This window comes from Malaclemys terrapin, chromosome 8, assembly GCF_027887155.1.
Source record: "Malaclemys terrapin pileata isolate rMalTer1 chromosome 8, rMalTer1.hap1, whole genome shotgun sequence".
Taxonomy (NCBI): domain Eukaryota; kingdom Metazoa; phylum Chordata; order Testudines; family Emydidae; genus Malaclemys; species Malaclemys terrapin.
In genome coordinates, this window is record NC_071512.1 from 53,517,748 (window position 1) to 53,538,958 (window position 21,211).

Consider the following 21,211-nt stretch of genomic DNA (forward strand, 5'->3'; position numbering starts at 1 on the left):
CCATTCACCAATTCATGCCTTGCTTGCTGATTTCCTTGGGGTGGTTGGTCTTTTAAAAACATCCACTTCTCTGTGCTTCTAATTAAAATATGATAAAAGTGGCAAAGCAGCTAGTGGGCAGGGGAACTGGCTCTGCTGCTGACTCGCTATGTGTGACTCTGAGCCTGTCCCCCTTCGGTACAATGGGGGTATTAATACCTGCGTCCTAGAGGTGCTGCTTGGCTGAATTCATCTGACCTGCTGAGGCACTTAGAGAGCCAGGGGCTGCAGCGCTGTCAGTGGCACCAGGGCAGCCATTGTGTGGGAGTGGCAGTGAGACAGACTGAGCAGCAATGCCGTTCAGTAGTGCCAGGCTGCATGGCTGGACTGACGGAGGGGGATGGGCACTGCCAGACCCGCTGGGGCAGCACTACCCGCACTTGCATCGTATGCCCAGCAATGTACTGAAAAGTGCACTGCTCACGTGTGCTGAGCCAGATTCTGGCCCTTGCTTGAAGCCCAGATAGGCCAGAGGAGGAGGGGGAGTTCCCGTGGAGCAGAAGGAAGGGGAATCCTCTCCCCAAGGCATGGAGCAGCAGCAGAGCCATCAGGCTTTCAGCAGCCCCTGCAGCTGCCCTCGCCCCCAGCCCACTGTGGGGTTTGATGAAGGACTGGCCAGTCTTGCCCGCACTGAGGTGAAGGGGGGAGCCCGCGTGAAGAACCAGGGCAAGTGGCTGTGTGGCGTGCTGTCGTCACGGCCATCGCAGAGTGATCTGATGGGCAACGGAATTGCAGGAAACAGCCACGGGTTTTTTTGCCCTTGCAAATTACTGCAGAGTAAATGTTACGCAATGTGCACAGCTCAACTCGCGTAGATCCTGGGTCCCTGGACTCTGCAGCATAGCACCATCACTGACCATTCATTCGTAGACCCAGCAATGGGATTCAGCTAATGAGGGTCCTGATTCTCAGAGGCGCTTAGCACCTCCAGTTACCACTGACATCAACTGGAGTTGTTGGTGCTCAGCACCTCTAGAAATCAGCCCCGAAATGCCCAACACCTGCCTATCCAGGTTTGAATCACTGCCCCCTGGTGGCTGGTCAGATATTGCATAATGAACAAACATGGTCTAATCTCAATCTCTCTCTCTCTCTCTCTCTCTCTTTCCCCCCCATCCCTTGCAGGTCCAACGCACCCTTCAGTGAACGTAAGTACCCTATGTTAACTCTTTCAGCCCTGTCACCCACTTCATGTTCTCTTTGCACTGACTTCCCTTCTCTACTGCACTTTTAATGCTGGATGGTGCTGGGCCGTTGCAGAGAGGTTAACGGCTTCCCCCAGACCTGCTGATTCCTTTGGAGCCTGCTGTGCTCTGGAGTTTGGGTTTGCAAAGGCTCCGTGACCAAGTCAGGCTGTACCTTTTGTCTTTCCCTGCTGGAGCTCTGGGTTCGAATCTGGCTTCATGCTCCTGAGATCACAATTGATGCTCAGTTTGGAGGGATCTTTGTCCTTAGTTCTTATCAGAAATTCTTCATGCAGTTAAGCTTCAGAAGTAGCCTCTGCTCCAGAGCCACCTGCAGTTGGACGAGACTGGTCACACTGCACAGGGACCTGCTTCTTGAGAGTCAGCCCTGTATTTTTCAGCTGGAAACTTGCTCACCAACTAGAGGCAGCAGGCAGTAGCTTGAGCCTGCCCTCCCCTGGGTATATGGAAGAGCTGCCCATGTAGCTGTCAGAGCATCAGCCAAAATCTACTCCTTCAAAGCTTAACTACAGTCTCCCAGCTTGTGTGCTGTTGAATTAGTGCCACCTAGTGGCTATGTTGGGAGCATGGAGCCTTGACTTGCTGAGTGCCCTTGGGCAAATCCTTCCAGCTCAGTTCCCTGAGGTAGAACATGGGGCAGTGGGGTGCAAGGGTTAATTAGTGTTCCTTAAGCACTTTGAGACACCTGTGTGAAAAGGGATATGTATGCAAGGTACAAGAGAAGGGCCTTCTGCTACCCTCCTCGCCTAGTCCTGGAGAGTTGCATTTAATTGGTCACAGTCCTCTCCACCCTTCTGTTTTTCAGGGGTTTCTTTGACTAACACCATTCATTCTCCCACATGCACAGAGAACTCCCTGGGATTGATTCTGCAGCCACTGAGCTACCCCCATGTAAAGTCAGTGGTGGTTGCACGGATGCAGCAGTAGCAGAATCAGATCCCCTAACTCGAACCACAGTAACTGACCACTGCTCTTAGCTCCCTTGACTTTAACCCACTCCTTTCCTTGCACTGCCTTTCAGAGTTTGATGGAGAATCGGTCGGATGACAGCAGGAACTGTTGTTATCACCGGCGGAATACTAGCAACCGTGATCCTACTGTGTATTATTGCGGTGCTCTGTTATTGTAGGCTACAGGTATGTAACTACACTTCTGGGGTGCGGTCCCTGTGCTTTGCACTTACCTGGACAATGCAGGTGGGTTTCAGGAATGCTGCTGTGCATTGCTTTATACCCCACTGCAGCAGGACACCGGGTGTTGTGAGTGTTAGATCTTTGCTATGTTCTCCCTTTCCCAGGGAGCTCCATAGAGTGAAGGCTTAATTTCTTTTCCTTTTTCCTGGTGCTGGATGCAAATCCTGGGGGTTGAGGGTTTGTAGAGCTCACAGATTAATTGGAGGGGTTGGCTGGTTTCACAGTTACTCCTGTAAAGTAAACCACTGGGGTTTTTTTTCCTAAGGAGATTAGCTAAAAAACCCTTTTTATACATTGAAGTGAACTTGGTGCTATGTGCTCAGGGTAGAGACAGAGTTCCCCACCATGCCCAGGCTAAGCTGCCTCAAATTTTCTGGACTAGATTTTCAGTTCCTCTTGCGCTACTTTGCACCATGTGCATGGCACATAGTGGCTGAATATTCACTATAAGTGGCCAGCAGAGACCTCCTTTGGCAGAGGCGGTCTCTTCACTGCTGTAAAACCTCTGAAGCTGGCTCCTGTGCCAGCCACCTCTTCCCAAAGCAGAGGCTATGCTGAGGAGAAAGGGGGATATGTGTTCGGGCGAGGCAGAGCTCCACTATGCTACTCTGATTGCCACTGACATAAGGTTCCTGTGACAGTGTATCAGGCCCTTTGAGGCCCCTGCTGGCGGCATCATGGTCCTACCACACCCTGCCCCAGGGAAGAAGCAGTGAAGGTGGCTCCTCCAGGCCTGCCTAGAGAGGCTTCCATATGAGGAGAAATTAATAAGACTGTTACTTTTCTGCTTGCAAAAGAGATGACTAAGGGGGATATAAAATCATGACTGGTGTGGAGAAAGTAAATAAGGAAGTGTTATTTACTCCTCCTAACACAAACACTAGGGGTCACCAAATGAAATTAATAGGCAGCAGGTTTTTTTAAAAAAAGGAAATATTTCTTCACCCAACGCACAGTCAACCCGTGGAACTCTTTTCCAGAGGATGTTGTGAAGGCCAAGACTATAACAGGGTTCAAAAAAGAACCAGATAAATTCATGGAGGATAGGTCCATCAATTACTATCAGCCAGGATGAACAGGGATGGTGTCCCTAGCCTGTTTGCCAGAAGCTGGGAATGTGCGACAGGGGATGGATCACTTGATGATTACCTCTTCTGTTCTATTTCCTCTGAAGCACCTGGCATTGGCTACTGTCGGAAGACAGGATACTGGGCTAGATGGACCTTTGGTCTGACTCAGTATGGCCGTTCTTATGTTCTTAAGCTCTTTGCGTCTCCTCTCAAATGGTTCTATGTAGAATTCCCAGTAGTTGACCATTATCCTTCAGCCCCTGCTGAAGGACTTTCATTAACGAAGAAACATGGCGGGGAGGGGAGGGAGAATGACCATGAATCCTAAAAATGTCATCAAACATAGCCTGTGTCCAAGACCGTGTGTGACCCTCTACGGGCCTTTGTGCACAAGCATAGCTGCATAGTATGCCATCCTCTTGCTAACCAAAGCCTTTCCCTTGTGCATAGTATTATTGCTGCAAGAAAGATGAATCTGCTGAGGAAGAGGAGGAGGAGGAGGAGGAGCCGCCTGACCTTCCCACTCACTCATACCTTACGACCTGCAATGCCTGCAACTCTCGCATCGTGGATGGGCAGGGCAGCCCAGTACCACCACCCCACGAATTTAACCAGCAGGGTGCTCGGAACTACTGCCCTACCTGTTCCCCCTACGGCTCGCCCTTTTACATACGGACCGCTGACATGGTGCGGAATGGCGGTGAGAGGATCACCTACACGCCCGCGTGCTACAAGGAAATGGGGCCACCCATCAAAATGGCAACCCTCCAGAGTTACCCGATGACCCGCCATGGCATCGTCCATGAGACCTTTCCAAACCCGAGGGCTATTAGTACAGACGTGTAATCAGCATTGTCACTATCTCACAGGGTGCACCAATGAGATGGCCATCGAGGGGTGGGGGCTCCATTTATTTCAGTGGGGTTTCTTGCAAAGGAGAGGAACCCTTGAACGAACATCAACAGCTAAGTCAGAGACCCAGCGTGGTCCTGATGTTGATCTGTCCAGATCACTGTAAGCTTTCATGGGACATTTGAATGAACAGCTTGAACGTGGTGATTTCTGAACCTATCACAAGTGTAATTATTATTCCACTGTATCTACGGAAGGGACTTGTCTAACGAGGGCTATGTACAGTACGGACTAACTTAATTATCAAGACACTTGTGACTCTCCTTATTCCCTTGAGTCCTTAATGAGGTCTTTGGTGTCTACACTAAACAAATCCTACTTGTCACTTTCCAAGGCAATACCACTGGCCTCCAGTATGGATGAACTGAGCACATTCAGCAAGAGCAAGACATCATTCTGGGAGCTGTTGGCTCCAGCAATGGCTGCATTAGAAAGGAGGAAGAGAGAGAGGGTGAAGTCCAGCCACTCTTGCTTGATGAAAGCTAATGGAGAAGCAAATAAACAAATAGTTTGATCATTTTGTTCCCTTCGTATCACATTAGTTGCAATTGAATGCTAGTGTCTGTGTTAGAATGTAAAATAGGATAACCTCTCCCTGGCTACTTTAGATAATTATGAGGGGGAGAAAAGGGGACTAGTGAAATTACTGTTATATGCTAACAATGCAGATGCTGCTGCTGCTGCTGCCAAAAAACCTTTAATCTTCACAGGCTTTTTTAGGAGTGATTTAATTTAGAGGCATAAAAAGCGCAAGGTTTTATTGAAAGGAAAAATTGCACTATTAAAGAATGAAAGCTTTGATCTTCTGCAGTGTGCAAAGCCCTGAAAGGCCCACTGCCATCTTCTGGGAAACTGAGAAATAGTCCGTTTAGGACTAATTCTGCTTACAATAGCAATAGGGATGGAAAAGTCCTACTAGACCATGACCTTGGGGTCATGACCACCAGTGGGGGGAATCACACAGACAGGTCTTTAGGGTGCTCATGATTGCCTTTCCTTTCTTTGGGGCTAGATTGGAAGTCCAAGCCTACTTTCTGGGGTAATACGGGGTCACCACATGAAAAATGTTGACAGCCACTGAGCTAGACCATCCAGTCCACCTCTCTGCAAAATGGACATGGAGATTATTTTTTACTCCAGTACCAAACTAGGTCAAAATTACTAAAAAGGCGCATCTGTCATTCTGATCCATTTCCATAGCCGCCAGCTGCAGGGTCCCCAACACATGGTCCCGGGAGTGCAGGTGGAGAGTACAAATTGGTTGCAGATGAACATATAAAGCTAAGTTCCTCCTGCCACACAAATTTCCTTAGTGATGATAGCTAGAGTATGTTTAACACACGGCCGTGATATTTAGGCAGAATTATTTAGAACTATAAATTGTGATAGAGGAAATAGTCTAAATCCATGAAAGGTGCTGGACTGACTGACCACCTTTATATTCTCTGTTTATCCACAGCTGAGGAATGACGTGGTGCAAGATCCACATTAGCAGGTGAGAGTTCAGTCTTCAGGCCCATTCACACTTTGGCGTCCCTGCTGAGACTGCCAGTGAGGGAGCAGATTAGTGCCAAATGTGATGGTGGTGCATGTGATGAGTGTCTCTCCATCAGGAACCAACCCGTTTGGTGTAGACCATTGAACGGCCACTGGTCGCCTGCTGGTCTGTATTTGAACCAAGACCTTAAAACTGAAAGACTTTGCATCCTGATACTTCCTGGCCCTTAAGCCATCCCGTCCTCACTGCGACCCCTAAATAGAATATTCTCCAGTTCTCCCTCATACGGTAGTTGCCTCTTAAGTGTCTTCTTAACAACCCTGGGAGAAAAAAACAGCTAATGGTGGGAGGGCGGTAGTAGCAACAAAGGCCTCTGACCCCAAGTGTTCAATAGCCCATTGCTCCTATTGGCTTCCTATCCCAACCAGCAAACTCCCCTGGTGATACAGTGTCTGACAGGGTTTTCCTTGGTCTAACTTAACAAGTCCTATCCTTTCATATGCTAGTACCTGCTTTAGCTAGCCCTCCAGCCTGAACTTAACCCCCACAAGACCTGTGGTGGTCAAAGTGCAGCCCATGGGCTAGACAAAGCACAAAGCTCTGCCTCTTTAATATGAAGGGACGGCCCAAGGAGACTATGCTACCTCTTCCCAGTGAAGGTTGCTGGGATCAAGGTGGTGCATTATATGACAGGCTGTAGGCTCTGTGGGTCACACCTCTGTTAAAAGGGAAGACAGCTGTAGTTTGCTCCATTGAACACACATTAAATGTGACCCTTAGGCTAGGTCTATACTACCCGCCTGAATCGGCGGGTAGAAATCGACCTCTCGGGGATCGATTTATCGCGTCCCGTCGGGACGCGACAATCGATCCCCGAATCGGCACTCTTACTCCACCAGCGGAGGTGGTAGTAAGAGCCGCCGACGGGAAGCCGCAGAAGTCGATTTTGCCGCCGTCCTCACAACGGGGTAAGTCGGCTGCGATACGCCGAATTCAGCTACGCTATTCACGTAGCTGAATTTGCGTATCTTAAATCGACTCCCCCCTGTAGTGTAGATGTACCCTTAGGCTTCTAGCAGGCTGATGTGGCCCTGAGTGAGGCAAAGTGGTCTGAGATTGGTAGTACACCACAGCTGAAGACCGCCATCACACATGAAATACTAAACACATTTTGCACGTGTGCTGGAATATGTGGATAAGTACAAAATATACACAACACAAGTGGGAGCCCAAACTGTAGCTTCAGACCTGCTAAGGGGTGAGGGAAGGAACAGGGAAGTCAGACTTTTCTACTTGTTGCTCTACATCTTTGTTGCTCAGCTGTGAATACAGAGTGAATGTCAGAAATAAATGAGGACTTTGAACTATAAAGCGGGCAGTCTCTCTTCTTTGATTGGGGCCGGGCACGTTTTACACAGTGCTGCGCTGGAAGCCATCTTGGGGCACATGTGACCCCCCTCCCCCCATCCATTCCAGCTCTGCCCCCCTTCCATGCCTGAACACACATGCGCAGGAAATACAAATGGATGGTTATTGCTTTACTGTCAAATGACTTTTTTGTTTGAAAATTGACCTTGTGGCTGGAGGGTACAGCAGGTGGCCTAGCTGCTGCTAGCTGTGGTACACACTCGGCCATCTCTTGTTGGGACTCCTTGTCACATCCCTGAAGCTCTGGGTGCAGACCCAGCAGGAATAGGGCCACGAATTAGCAGTGTGGTGGGGAAGAGGAGCAGCTCCTTGGTGGTGCTGGACAGCAGGGACCAACGTCCCACACTACCCAGGCTCTGGTTGCTTTGTAGGAATTGCTGGTCTCTCTATAAAATCCTATAGGTGAAGAGGGAACCGTTATTGCTATGTGTGCCCCAGGAATCCTTCCTAGCTGAGCAGGATCTTCTACAGGGACTGGCTCCGTGACGGAGTACCCCAGGCGGAATGGCTTCTGTCACAGAAAAGGGGTTTATGGTGGAGTCTATTTCTAAGGGGATCTTGCCCCTTGGTCTTGGAAGGGAAGTGTGGTGTGGCAGCCATCAGGACGCCTTACTCCTACACGACCGGCAGCAGGCCTTCCTGTAGTACCAATGGGAGCACAGCTTCACCTTCAGCACCAGCACGCAGTTGGCTGTCGTTTTGTCTTCACAGTCTTCGTCTAGGGAGCAAAAGCATCCACAGCAGCGGTTAAAGCAAGGGCTTGCACCCAGGCCTGAGCTCCCCTCCCAAGAGCCTCCCCCTTTACCTGGTGCCTCTGTGGGGCACACCTGGAGCTGGCACGTCTGCTTGGCGTCGGGTTTGAAAGCTGGGTCACAGCCCTGTCCCAGGGCATCTCCCTGGTAGCATTTCACCTCTCGGAGCCGCAGGCCGGCACCACACGTCTTACTGCACTGTCGGAAGCAAGAGGGAGGAGAAGCAGGCTGTGAGCATGATGCCTTTCTATCACCCTCCCCCGCCCCCCATCACTCCTCTTGGCACCCCAAGGCAGGGGATATTCACAGAGGGAGTTCCCACTTCACCCCACAGCGAGTCCCCAGCCAGCCTCTCATGTAATGGGGCTTGGAGGAAAACTACTGTTCTCTTCCTGCATTTCCCTATGCCCATTACTGACTGGTGCCAAGACACTTGCTCTTCCTCTTCTGGCTGGCTCTCAGCATAAGAGCTAGCAGCTCAGAAATATACCCCAGGCCGTGCTGAGAGTTGTACAAGCTGAATAAAAGGGTTGGCCTCATTAACTAGCATATCCTGCATTCCCAGTGCTATGCATGTCTGCACGGTGCCTGGAGACCTGGCCCATGCTCTGGGACAGACAGTCTAAGACAGGGGTGGCCAACCTGAGCCTGAGAAGGAGCCAGAATTTACCAATGTACATTGCCAAAGAGCCACAGTAATACATCAGCAGCCCCGCATCAGCTCATCACCCTGCTCACAGCGCCTCCCGGCTGCCCTGCCGATCCATGCCTCTCCCTCCTTTCCTCCTTGCACCTCCTGATCAGCTATTTTGTGGCGTGCAGGAGGCTCTGAGTGGGTGTGCGAGGAGCGATGGTACGGCAGGCTCAGAGGAGGGGGCAGGAGGTTCTGAGTGGGTGCGGGAGGAGCGATGGTACGGCAGGCTCAGAGGAGGGGGCAGGAAGGGGGGTAGTGAGGGCAGGGCCTGTGGCAGAGCCAGGTGTTGAGCAGTGAGCACCCCTAGCACATTGGAAAGTTGGCGCCTGTAGCTCCAGCCCTGGAGTCGGTGCCTATACAAGGAGCCGCAGATTAACTTCTGAAGAGCTGCATGTGGCTCCGGAGCCACAGGTTGGCCACCCCTGGTCTAAGACCTTCAGACCACCAGGCACTTAAAGGGCTGCAGAGGAGGTTAGAATTTATACTTGGTAACAAGTGAGGCTGCAGGGGGGACTGGTGATGGAGGAATGGACCCTTTCCCTGCACCATACGCAACCTGTTCAAATCCAACCCAGGGCAGGTGTGGACTGAAACTGGCTACCAGCCACCGACCCTTTGGTGGCCTACGGGTAATAAGTGTGGCGGTTTCCATCTACCACCCACTGCTTAGGTGCATGCATTGCAAAATACCTCCTACCACACCCATGTACTTGCTCATCAGCCCGCTGGTGAGAGATTCAACAGAGAGGCCAGGCACAGAATGGTTTCAGAAACTGAGCTCCCTTCTCATCCCTGGAGAAGGGGCCTTGCAAGGCAGGGCTGGGGCACATGGGTGGACTATGGTGGAAGCTTGCTCTGATGCTGCCCCTCGTGTGGTCAAAAAGGATTCCCATCCCCGGGGCTGTCAGTCTGGCACCGTTCGCTAGCATTACACACACCGATTATATTGAATTGAAAGGCAGGAAGAAAGTTGACTCCTGGATGGTAAGGATATGCATTCTACCATATGGGGCATGACACCCAAGGGAGATCAGCACCAAGATAGTCACCTTTGCCCAGCACACTGGTAATTGGTGTCCCTACTCCTGCTACGTCTGTACTCAGAGCCTCAGGGATGTGAGCATGTCCAGCTGTCTCCTGCTAGCACCTGAAAGGAGCCGGTTTGGTGGTTCCATTCAGACCTAACTATGCCACAAGCACAACGCGAAAGTAGAAATTCTCCAGGCTCCCTTGACCTCTGTCTTCCTCTGCAGCACCCTGGGGTGTAGGCCTGTCACCCCATCCCCCTTGGCATTTGTCATTTCCATTTTCCTGACAGTTTCTTCGACACCCACCTCCTCGCTCTCACTCCCTACCTGAGACCAGGAGGTCGTGAACCACGTAGAGCAAGGCCTCTTGAAACAGGCTGCCTGCACCTCAGGTTTCTGGGAGGCATTGCATCGCTTTTCTGGATACTCCCTGTACACGCCGTTCTCCAGGCCGGCACACAGCACGCTTCTGGTCTTCACCCCCCGCCCGCAGCTGGCATCACACTGGAAAAGCGAAAAACAAGCCAGCTCATTCACGGCTGCTAAGGACTGCTACACCCCAGGCATAGGGCTCAGGCTGGTAGATGTGCTGGCCTTCCATCAGGGGAATTCTTGCTCAGAGCAATTCACAGTACAATCTTGAACAAGTCACTTAACATTTGTGATGCTACTGACCCAGCCGCTGTTGCCAATGAAAGTTAGCAGCCTCAATTCCTTTGAGACGCTGGATGTTAGTGTCTGTAACCGGCTTTGAGGTCCTTAGACACAGAAGAGCATCTGAGCTACCAGGCTAAAAGTAGCAGTGTAGCCACAGTAGTACGGGCAGTGGTGGTGCAGGCAGGCTGCTCCAAGTACATACCCACGGGGTTCAGACAGAGCTGCACTCGGGGCAGCAAGCCCATGCTACCACAGCAGCACTGCTATCCGATGTGAGCTACTGCGCGTATGTTTACATGCACTGGGAGTCACGTCCCTAGATCAGTGTGTAGATTTAGCCTTTAGGTACGTAGTTGTACCCAGATGCCATGTAAGAGATGGATATTACAGTGCATTAATACATCAGTCTTGCTGAGTGATGCATTTCACACTCCTGGATCGGGACTGAAGGAACACAAGGCAGGCAGGGGAGCAGGAGAGTGAGGAAAAAAGGAGGGAAACTCCAGGGAGTGACGCTGAAGCTGAAAGGGGCAGCCTGCAGAGGCCCTCGCACAGTGAAGCAGCAGCGAACCTGCCTGAAGCCTGGGAAGGACAGGGCCAATCGGGGACACCCCAGGACAGGAGCCAGGAGGAGCACTGTGCCAGGGAGGAATTGCCCAAGAAGGACAGGCCGGAGCTGGACCCAGTATCACTGCTGCCCAGAGCTGCATGGGGCTGTGAGTACTGGGGCTTGTGACGCTGCATTGGGAACAAGGAGGGAGGCTGCTAGCTAGTTAAGTGGGGAGGTGGTCGCTCTGTGTGGCTTTGCAGAGAGCAGCAGAAGAGGGCACCGGAGTTGTTTGTTGGGGAAAGTTCACTGGCGCTGAAGATGACCAGGAGCACCCAAGACAAACCATTGGACTGGAACTTTGCTCAGGACTCCTGAACTCTGTGTGCAGACACATTGCTCAGAATCTGCCCTGTCAGACTGTGCTACCACTGGGCCCATGGGGGCTTGGTTTGGATGCAACCCTGTTCTACTGCTCCCCCTATATTTCCCCTTGTTGTTTTTCTTCTCTCATCCCTCTGTAAATAAATATCTCCCTTTCTTATATCCTTTGTACTTTTCCTGTGGGTGGGTATGTTCACTCTGGGGGGTTTGGAACAGGTGCCCCTAGGGTGAAAGGGATTTCTCCTGCTGCATTCCTGCGCGTGCCATCTCTTGGCCAGAGCTGCCTGAAGAGCAGACTCCATCTTGGCCACGAGGGTGCTAAAGTTACACTTAGTTGGAGCGGGCACCATGCCAGTGCAGCATGACGTGGAGCTCTATCGACATGCTTTAGCTTGTAAGACGGCTCTAACATACTCAGTCATGCAGTAGCAAGAGTCCAGCTCTGTTCTGCGCCCTCTGTGTGTTCCTAGCTGCCTCTGCCAGCATGACTGCCACCTCTGTGCTTGCACTGCTTTTCACTCCCCCTCACCACAGCGGGGGGGTAGGGAGCTGGATTGTATTCCATCTTAATCACCCTCCAGCTAGACTTCACCAAGGCCCGCTCAATCCCGGAAGGGGACATGTGAGAAGAAAAGCGCTCCGCCCACTTTGTGGAGCTCAGACTGAGTTCACAGGCGCTGGCACTTGGAGAAACAGAGCTTGTAAACCTAGATGCACTGGAGTGTGCAAATTGCACAGCAGGCAAAGGGAGGAAGGGGTTAATGGACTGCCATGGCCTAGGGAAATAAAACAGCCCCAGCTTATTACACACATCAAGCCTAGAGTGTGGGGCCTCACGCCCTCAGCACTAGCCAGGAGGTGGGTTTAAGCAGGCCGCTCAGACAAAGGGAGAACACTCTTTAGCCAGGGACGGCGGGACCCTGGGCACCTAGAGCTTGAAATGTAGAATTATCAAGTGGCTTCCCTGCTTCATATCCCCGCCCCAGCTTAAAGGTGCTCAGGGCCTGGCAGGTTCTGCTGGGCCCCAGGGCATCTCTGTGGTCCCTCCTGAGTTTACTGTAAAGCAGGGGGTGGGAAAACTTTTTGGTCCAAGGGCCACATCTGGGTGGGGAAATTGCATGCAGGGCCATGAATGTAGGAATGGGGCAGGGGGTTGGGGTGCAGGAGGGAGTGCGAGGTGGAGGGTGGGGGGTGCATGTGCAGGAAGGGGCTCAGGGCAAGGGGTTGGGGCACAGAAGAGGTACAGGGTATACGAGGGGCCTCAGGGCAGGAGGTTGGGGTGCAGGAGGGTGTGGGGTACAGGAGGGGCTCAGGGCAGGAGGTTGGGGTGCAGGAGGGTGTGGGGTACAGGAGGGGCTCAGGGCAGGAGGTTGGGGTGCAGGAGGGTGTGGGGTACAGGAGGGGCTCAGGGCAGGGGGTTGGGGTGCAGGAAGGGTGCGGCAGGGGGTTGGAGTGCGGGGGGTGGTGCCTGCAGGGATCCGGCCCACGGGATTGCCAACCCGTAGCGCCACGGGCCCCGTGCTGCTGCTGGAAGCCACCTGCACCAAGTCCCTATGCCCCGCCCTCTCCCCCCCAGGGGCCATAGGGACTTGGTGCAGGTGGCTTCCAGCAGCAGCACGGGGCCCGTGGCGCTACGGGTTGGCAATCCCGTGGGCCGGATCCAGCCCGTGGGCCGTAGTTTGCCCACCCCTGCTGTAAAGCCGTGTTAGCTCAGTGCTTTGTGGGGAAACCAAATGCCAAAGTGTCCCGGTTTGCATTGTCTAGGATGCCGCCTAAAACAAGCTATAGCAAGGCTGAAGCTGGCAGGCAGCACAGAGCAGCGCCTGGACTGAGGCTGGGTCTATGCTACCATGGGCCATTTTGAAAATCAGTGGCACAAAGCAATCATATTCGCTGGAGCCTTTGTTCTGCTCTGACATTGGCAGCAGCTGTGGTGTAGACAGGCCATGAAGGGGGCTGGCAGAGTGTGGCTGGCTGGGGAGGGTGGCTGGAAGCTAGGTTGTGCTAGAAGGAACAGGCTGGCTGGAACCCAGCCCCTCGTGCAGTTACCCTCTCCCTAGACCCAGACTACCCCCCTCTCCGCCCCCCCCCGGATCTCCAGTTGTGCCCACACTCAACCCTGCTGTCTCTGCCCCCTGCCCCCTGTGACAGATGGCCTGGGTTTCAATCTGGTCACTCTAGACCTCAAGTCGAAGCGGAGGAGGCAGAGGCAGATACAGTTCGTCTGCTCCTGGGCCTGAGGGATGCTCACACCGCAGTGTGCTTTCCCTGGCTCTTAGTGAACGCTTCAGGAGATGCCTGCTGCAGTGACCTTGATGGCCCTGCTTTCAGACCGCCTACGGGTCCTAGGGTTTGGCTGGGGCCCCTCTCCAGTGGTCTCCACTGTTACTGCGGTGTGTGTGTAACGGGGCTGAACTTAAGGGCCTTGTTTAGATCTTGGATCTGCAAGAACCACCACGCTAGAAGGGAGGAGCAGCGCTCCTCCTAAGCCAACACTGCTCTCTGATGGGAGCTACGGGAAAGCCAGCACGTGTCAAGCCATTGCAGAGCGGCAGCTGGGGGGGAGTGGCGTTTGTGACTCCCCTCCCTGCTTTGGGAACCTCCTGAGCAGCCTCGGGCGGGGAAAGTGCCAGCTGGCAGGCGGTTCTGCTAACCCAGCCCGGGACGGCATAGCTCTAGCACCAGCATAGGGGCTGTCGCTGCCCAATGCCCCGCAGCTCTGGCAGTACAGCTGGGAGCCCAAGGCCATTCAATGGAGCGTCTGGCCTAAAGAGACCTGCCCCAATTCAGCCTGACCAATGATGGCCTCTTCCAGCCTCTGCTATGGCAGGCAGGATGCTGAGATCTGCTCCAGGGAGCAGGAGGGCCACAGCAGCAAGAAGAGAGTGAAGCAGCTAACCAGCCCCAGGGAGCTGAGGAAACTGCCCTCCCCCACGGTGAGCCAGACTTCAGGTGGGGAGCAGGGCTGAGCTCTGTCTCAGGAACCACCTGTCCTGCAGCAGAGGGTGAGTCCCACCAGGCACTGCTTCATTATGTCCCCCAGTCCTGTGTGCTGCTCCTGCCCCCAGCCATCTCTCCCCAGGGGACAGTGCTCCCTCTCCTCCCCAGGGACCATTCCCCTGGCTTCTCGGCTTCCCCAGGGCTTGGGCTTTGATCCTTCCCTGGGCCCCAAATGCTCTCCCTCCCGGAAGCTCATCCCTGCCTCACTGCCTTCTCCCAGCCCCTCCGTGCTGACACACAGGCCCCCTGTGCTTGTAGAACAGCCATGTTGGATGACCAAGGCCCATGAACCCCTTTTCTCCCCCTGAGGGGGCCAGATGCCTGGAGTCAGCCACTCCAGACAGCAGGCAGGTTGAAGTGAGGCCACTCCAGGCTTACCTGGTCCCATTCCTGCTCCACCCAGTGTGCAGGGCAGTTCTTGTCTCCACAGGGGTAGACAGCCAGAGGCTTGACGGCCGGGTCGCACTGAGAGTCCGAGATCACCTTCCCCTCCAAGTTGCGACACACGACAAAGCGGCTCATCCGCCCCTTGCCGCACGAACCTGAGCACTTGGAGAAATAAAGGGCATGTCAATGTGCCAGTCACTGAACAGCATTGGCAGGAGTGGAGGGAGCATGGTTGAGTGGCCAGAGTATGGGAGTGGGCGGCAAGAGACCGGAGTTCTGGTCCTAGCTCTGATGCTGACACGCCGTGGTTAAGGGTTTAGGGCCTCTGCACAGCCTCTTTAGCTCAGGAGACGCAGTAGCTTCCTTTCTAATCCCTTGTTTACAGGCACTCATAATGGTCCCAAACTTTTGAGCTGACCTTTTCCAGGCTCCATCTGTGCCTTGAGGGGAATGTTTGTTAAAAGTCTGAGCAAAAACAACTCAGCCGTTAGTGTATAATGTAAACTGTCTGCGTGGGCGATAATCCCGTAATCCGCTCCAGGGGGAGGCATTCCGGACCCGTAATCTGCTCTGGGTGTGAGGGGGATTCTGGTCCCGCAATCCACTCTAAAGGGGGGCAGGGTGGATTCCATCTCCACCTCCATTCAGGCCAGGGAAAGAGGAAAAGCAGCCGGCCTGGACTCACCGGTCCCCAGTCAGAGGCAATCCAGCGCCGGTCACAGGGTGGGCCTGTGCACTCCTTCTCACTGACAGGCTTCAGGGCCTCATCGCAGAGGGCTGGCTCTACTGAGCAGCGTACCTCCCTCTTCATCATCCCCTGACTGCTGCATCGAGCAGAGCACTGTAGCACAAGAGACCAGACTGCGTCAGTGAGGAGACAAGAGATTGGGTGGGGGGAGAGGGAAAAGATGCATTTTTCTTCCCTAGACTGAAGTGGGTGCAGGTGAGAGGGGAAGGCTGGTCCTGTGGCTAAAGCAGTGGCGGGGGACTCACGATACTGGGGTTCTAGTCCCAGCTTTGCTGCTGGGTGGCTGCAGGCAAGTCACTTCACCCCAATGCCCCCAAGTTTTGGGTGCCCAGCATGAGTCACCTTGGGCTTGATTTTCAGAGCCACTGAATGCATTCAGCTCCCCCAGCAAACCGGAAATGCAGGGGCCTGGCACGTCTGAAAACCAGGCCCAAGGCGTGTTGAGTTGACCACCGAAAATCAGTGATCTCTTCTGAAAGGGTGGGGCTTAGCTTTTCGGTGCCTCAGTTTCCTGAGTTGTAAAATGGGGGGTGGGTTAGTCCTGCAGGGGTGCTCTGTAGCTAAATTCACTGAGATCCTCACAGAGATCATCCTATAAAAATGCAAATTGTTATACAAGATAACAGAAGGGGTAGCAGACTCCACTCCCCTGGACTGTGTTAGAACAGGAAAAAGATGGGCAAGAACAATGCTAGCTTCCCCGGGATGCCTAATTACTGTGCCTCAAACTACCCAGAGACCTCCTCAGTACTACACATAGGAACGAGTCTACTTGCTGAGGACAGTTTTCCTCTGGTCATGGGCCACTCCCCAGTCTAACCCTGACACATGGGGTAGGCTACTGTACTCCATACCTCCGACCACTCGGAGAGCTCCCACTGGGGCCCACACGCCTTGTTCTTGCACGCTTTCCTCTCCATAGGCCTGGCTAGCCCAGCAGACTCACACAGCTCGTCATAAACAGAGCTGTCGAAGCCTGGAGCCAGCATCTTCCAACAGCGCACGGTCCGGTACTGGTAGCCCTCCCCACAGGTCCTGGAGCACTCGCTCCAACGGCTGGTCTCCCACCTCCAGGTGGGTTCGCAAGGGGAGAGAAGACAAAGCACAGGTCAGAACAAGGCACCCTGAAACCACAGACATCAGAGACAGGGGGTATCTGACACAGATCACTGGTGGGCTCCTTTCAATTTCCTGAGTACCTGGGAATGCCCGGTGCCCATGTGTCTCCAATTAAAGTGATGACTATAGGACAATTACCACCCTGTAATTAACTAGCAGTTGCTCACTGGTCTCCCACAAGCAGCACAGAGGCCTGATTGCACATGGGCCTTAAAAACTACACTCCATGGCCCTTTCACAAACGTAAGGGGGTTAACACTTGTGTCCCCAGTGTCCAACTGCCCTGTTGCCTAGCATTACTGAGGCCTTTCAACTGGGTACTCTGGCCTTCTTTGCCCTATGCCTTACTCTGTTGCACAGGGCTGCTGTGTGCTGTTTCAAGGCTGCCCCCTTCCAGCGCAGAGGTGGCCGCATATTTCCGGGAGCAGCATGATCCCCGTACACAGAGGGCTGGGTGGTCACAGTGTTTGTCTGAGTCAACAGGAGAGTAAGGGCCTTACTCCCTTGCTCAGACTGTGACTGACTCTACTGGGGAGCGCAGGGACTACTCACCCACTGTGAGCAACTGGGTGGGAGCAGGGGGAGAAGGATGGGGAGTGGGGGGAGCCCTGGCTCTACATCCACCAGTCAGAGTAGGTGCACCAGTGCCTGAGAGGAGTGAGTTGCTCCATGAAAAGGGGGTGGAGTAAGGTGGGAGAAGGGCAGGGAGGCCACGCAACAGAGATACCACTCAGTCTCTGCGGTTCCTGGGGCAGTGCAGCTGTGGGCCACCCCGTCCTCAGGGTAGGTTGTTGAATTGCTCTCTCTAGCCCCGAGCTTGTAAATTACACCTAATGCGTCTGGCCCTGCCTATGAATAGAAATGTCCTGGGGGGGTTTATCCTGACTTGCACAACATGTTAGGCCACCTTTAAACAGACAGATATTCCAATCTGCTGTAAAGCAGTGAACCCAGCCCAACAACCTGAGCTGACGCAAACCCATGGCCTAAGCATCTCCAGGGTCATTCCTTGCTCTGCTGTATCAATACTGCCACCAAAAAATGACAGACCCCAGCCACCTCTTTCTAATATTCTGCATTGTAGGTGCTAAGTGACACCCAGTGTCATAGCTATTGAGTGGGATCAGCTACAGGACACAGAAATCCCACCTATGCCCACCCCCTCTTCTCTCTCATGCTTTCGCCATCTCTTTTCCCCTGATTTAGGTTCCGTCTGCACTACGAGCTGGGGTGATACCCCTGCTCGTGTGCACAGACTCACACTGGCGCTCATGGAGCTAGCACGAGTCTAACTAGCAGCAGCGGAAGCGTAGCCGAGCTGTGCTGGGTACAAACCCACCTGAAACTGTGGGTGTGCATTGGGCGCCTCCTTCTCTGTTGGTTGTTGGCTTCCCGTGCATTATTCTGCCTGTGCATTCTATGCCAGTTCCCACCTAGGTCGGTTTCCTGCTGTGCATGCCCACCTTTGGCTGTATCATTGGATGTCTTTGTGAGAGAGAAGTCAAGGCTTGAATATCGTCACTTACCTGGGCTGGCATTCTCTCCCTGTGCAGAACTCATGAGTGGGTTCTGGGCGGGTCAGGGCATCACAGTACGCTTCCTCTACTTCCACTCCATCATACCGGACACACATGGCATAGGAGGTGCTGATGCCTGCTGGGCACCAGGAATCTCTCTTAGTGCCTGCTATCCAACAAACCACTACTCGCTCCATCTATTACATGGTACCTATGTATCTGAGCCTCTAGTGCCATGATAAAAATACAAATATTCGACTGGATCATTATCCAGAAGAGAACTGCAAAGATCAAACCCGACATGATGAGGCCGGCAGGACACCTGCCAAGACCAGAACTAGACACTCCAGAGCACAGTTTACCGGTGCCAAAGACAGCCCGATGCTAATGGGTTGCTTTCCACCCACCTCTTCCCAGATCCTTTACTCCTAGCCTCACTTCATTAAGGCAAAAGGATGCTGAAACTTAAATAAAGCTCCCATCCTCTGAAGTATCAATGCTTACTCTGACACCACTCTCCAGGAGCTTCAGCCGTGTCAAGAAGTCCTCTGCAGACTAGCAGGTCTTGAATGTACCAGTTCCCTTCCCCCACCAAATATACTTCAGCCCCTCCAGTCACCCCACCAGCATGAAACCAACTGGCAAGAGTTGGAGCCCAGCTTTGAGCTATTCACATCAAGGGATGTCACTATTTCCAAGTGTGACCCCACTATTCAGCTGGGCTCAGGTTCTTCTCGTTGGCTTATTACAAGTTTTAAAAGGCTCAGCCCAAGCACAGAAACATTCATCCACCTCCCAGTTAGGGTAATTATATAGCTCCTCAATGAAACAGGAGCCCCCGTGACACATAAGATCACATACTACATGCCCAGGTTCTTCCCCTGCAGCTCTCTCCCGTGCACCTTCGGCTGGCGTACAGGAGCTGTACCTGTGTGTAAAAGTTACCCCTTGTTCGTGGTGTAGCCGGATCCTTCATTTATATTTGAAGAGGATTTAGTGCTGGTGAAAGGCATTTGCCGGCCCTGGAGAATGGATGCCTCTATTGACGCACGCACAAAGGACAGCACAGGCAGCAGCAGTGCTGCCCTAGCCATGTGCCTCAGCCCTGGCCCAGACAGGGGAAGGAGAGCTCACTTGCCATTCCCAGTGGCTGAGATTGCCCACAGGGGTGTGAACTAGTGCCAACAGATGCGGGGGCTTTAGGGATGTGGATGCTTCTCCACTAGGAACTGGCTTGAAGACACCAAGTTATTTCACAGAGGCCACCAAACCACTTTCAAATAATAACAGCTTCTGGTTGCTGGGCTGAACTATACCTGGGGACCTTCAGGTGAAGTGCTCTACATTTCATTCCCAGTCCTGCGAAGCCATCCAGTCTCCCAGACCAAACCTACCTGAAGTGCATGTGGAGCTGCAGGGAGCATAGGCGGAGACCTTCCACCGGTACATGTCGGCCAGGCTGATGTCATCATGGCCCAGGGGGCTCACATCAAACTCGTTGCTGCAGAGAGAGGAGCAGAAATGAGCTTAGTTTGGGATGCGACGAGTAACAGATAGTGAAAGCCTTCCTCAGGTACTCCAGGGGATGGAGAGGAAACCCAGTGGCTCTGCTTCTTTTGCTTACTGCTCCCCCACAGGCTTGCATGTATCAGGTTGCATGGGAAGATCTCCTATGGCTGGTGGATCACTTTGGTGAGTGAGTGATCATGTAGGAGGTGACCAAGCCCCTTTGGAGGAGCAGAGGTACTATCGAACATGTTCTGGGAGTCTGAGATGGACTGACACAGGCTGCTGGCTTTGTTCTACCATCCCCATCACCATAACAACAGAGGAGTCAGAGAGGGGAAACCCAAGTGGAGAACCCTGAAGCTACCATGGGAATGGGATGATCAATCTTCCCAGGATAAACGGCATCTTGTCTTCCCTCAGGAACCCGGCGGCATCTCACCTTTCAGGGCCAGGGACTTGAAGGGGTTCTGCCGGGTGGCTATTCCCGAGGGCAGTATGGAGGCTTGAGTTGGAACCCGGCAGGGGGTTCTGCACGCTTGTAATCACACTGTAGTTAGCTGCCTCCTCCTGGCTCTCTGCATAAGCCTCTGCCTTCATGCTCTCCAGCAAGTTTGTATTGGCAGGCCCTTTGCGCAGCCCTTCTGGCCATCCAGCCACCAGCTCGTTCCACAGCCCCGCAGTTGAGTTCTTCCAGCCCAGCTTGGCAGCCAGGTACTGCAGTTCCCTGCAAAAGGCAGCGTTTTGTGGGTCCCGGTGACACAATCTCCTGAAGAGCCGGAGCCTGGCTGCCCCAATCCCACTGCTCTCCGGCAGCTCGGGCCTCATCACGCTGTAGGGCATGGCTGTGCTGATGGAAATCTGATTTAAGCTGGGAGCTAAAGGAAAATGCAGGGGCATTAATAAGCCCATAGAGGCTAAAGTAACCTCCCCCTCTGGATCGCCACCTCCCCCATCCACCCAGCTGGTACAGCGCCCACTGGCTTCGATGAGAGCAGAGGTGGGCCAATGCTGAGTGCTTCTGTAAGTCCCACCCTTAACAAGCACCTCAATTACCCAACCACGAGGTAGCCAAGAAAACAAACAAACCCAAATCAGTTTCTCCACCTACTGCCGCCGCCTCCTCGCCTGCTCCATTTGCATGGTAGACTTGTCTGATCTGGAAGCCAAACTTCTCTTCTTCCTCTTCCCTCTGTTCCCAGCCCCAGGGCCCAGCCTGAGCGGTGGAGTTACTCTGGAAGAAGTCCTGGTTGTTGAAGCTCAGGTCTCCATGCTCTTCTCCAGGTGGGAACCGGTCACTGACATCGTCCGGGGCGAGAGAGAGCCAAGTGGCATTGAAATCATGCACAGTCCCAGAGTCTGCTGGGACTGGGGCTGGATGTTTGGGGCTGGAGTCCGGTAGATGAAGATAGAGAGGTGCCTCGAGAGCAGGTGCAGCTGTTCGGAGAGCTGCTGAGGGCACATGTGGCACAGTATAGTCATACGTTATATGGGGCATTTTCCCATTGAAGTTATAGTACTGGGGAG

General features: G+C 53.3%; 2 protein-coding genes across 7 annotated transcripts in view; one reads left to right on the top strand and one right to left on the bottom strand.

Annotated features, from left to right (window-relative positions):
* The window catches only part of FAM163A (family with sequence similarity 163 member A), a 95,274-nt gene extending 90,338 nt beyond the window's left edge, over positions 1-4,936 (top strand). For all 5 annotated transcript variants that reach the window (XM_054036391.1, XM_054036390.1, XM_054036393.1 and 2 more), the window contains 3 exons: positions 1,165-1,187; positions 2,266-2,380; positions 3,958-4,936. In XM_054036391.1, the coding sequence (XP_053892366.1) occupies positions 2,288-2,380; positions 3,958-4,353 (489 nt within the window). In that variant the 5' untranslated portion in view covers positions 1,165-1,187; positions 2,266-2,287 and the 3' untranslated portion in view covers positions 4,354-4,936. The remainder of the gene's footprint in view (positions 1-1,164; positions 1,188-2,265; positions 2,381-3,957) is intronic.
* A 2,504-nt stretch (positions 4,937-7,440) lies between these two features.
* The window catches only part of LOC128842113 (ADAMTS-like protein 2), a 45,547-nt gene continuing 31,776 nt past the window's right edge, over positions 7,441-21,211 (bottom strand). Inside the window, exons 9-18 of one of the 2 annotated variants that reach the window (XM_054037854.1) lie at positions 20,774-21,203; positions 20,127-20,562; positions 19,573-19,679; positions 18,188-18,314; positions 16,397-16,610; positions 15,480-15,635; positions 14,786-14,956; positions 10,147-10,323; positions 8,151-8,295; positions 7,441-8,063 (exon numbers count right to left, since the gene is read on the bottom strand). In XM_054037854.1, the coding sequence (XP_053893829.1) occupies positions 7,945-8,063; positions 8,151-8,295; positions 10,147-10,323; positions 14,786-14,956; positions 15,480-15,635; positions 16,397-16,610; positions 18,188-18,314; positions 19,573-19,679; positions 20,127-20,562; positions 20,774-21,203 (2,082 nt within the window). In that variant the 3' untranslated portion in view covers positions 7,441-7,944. Of the gene's footprint in view, positions 8,064-8,150; positions 8,296-10,146; positions 10,324-14,785; positions 14,957-15,479; positions 15,636-16,396; positions 16,611-18,187; positions 18,318-19,572; positions 19,680-20,126; positions 20,563-20,773; positions 21,204-21,211 lie in introns of both variants that reach the window. The other variant, XM_054037853.1, reaches the window with a different exon arrangement.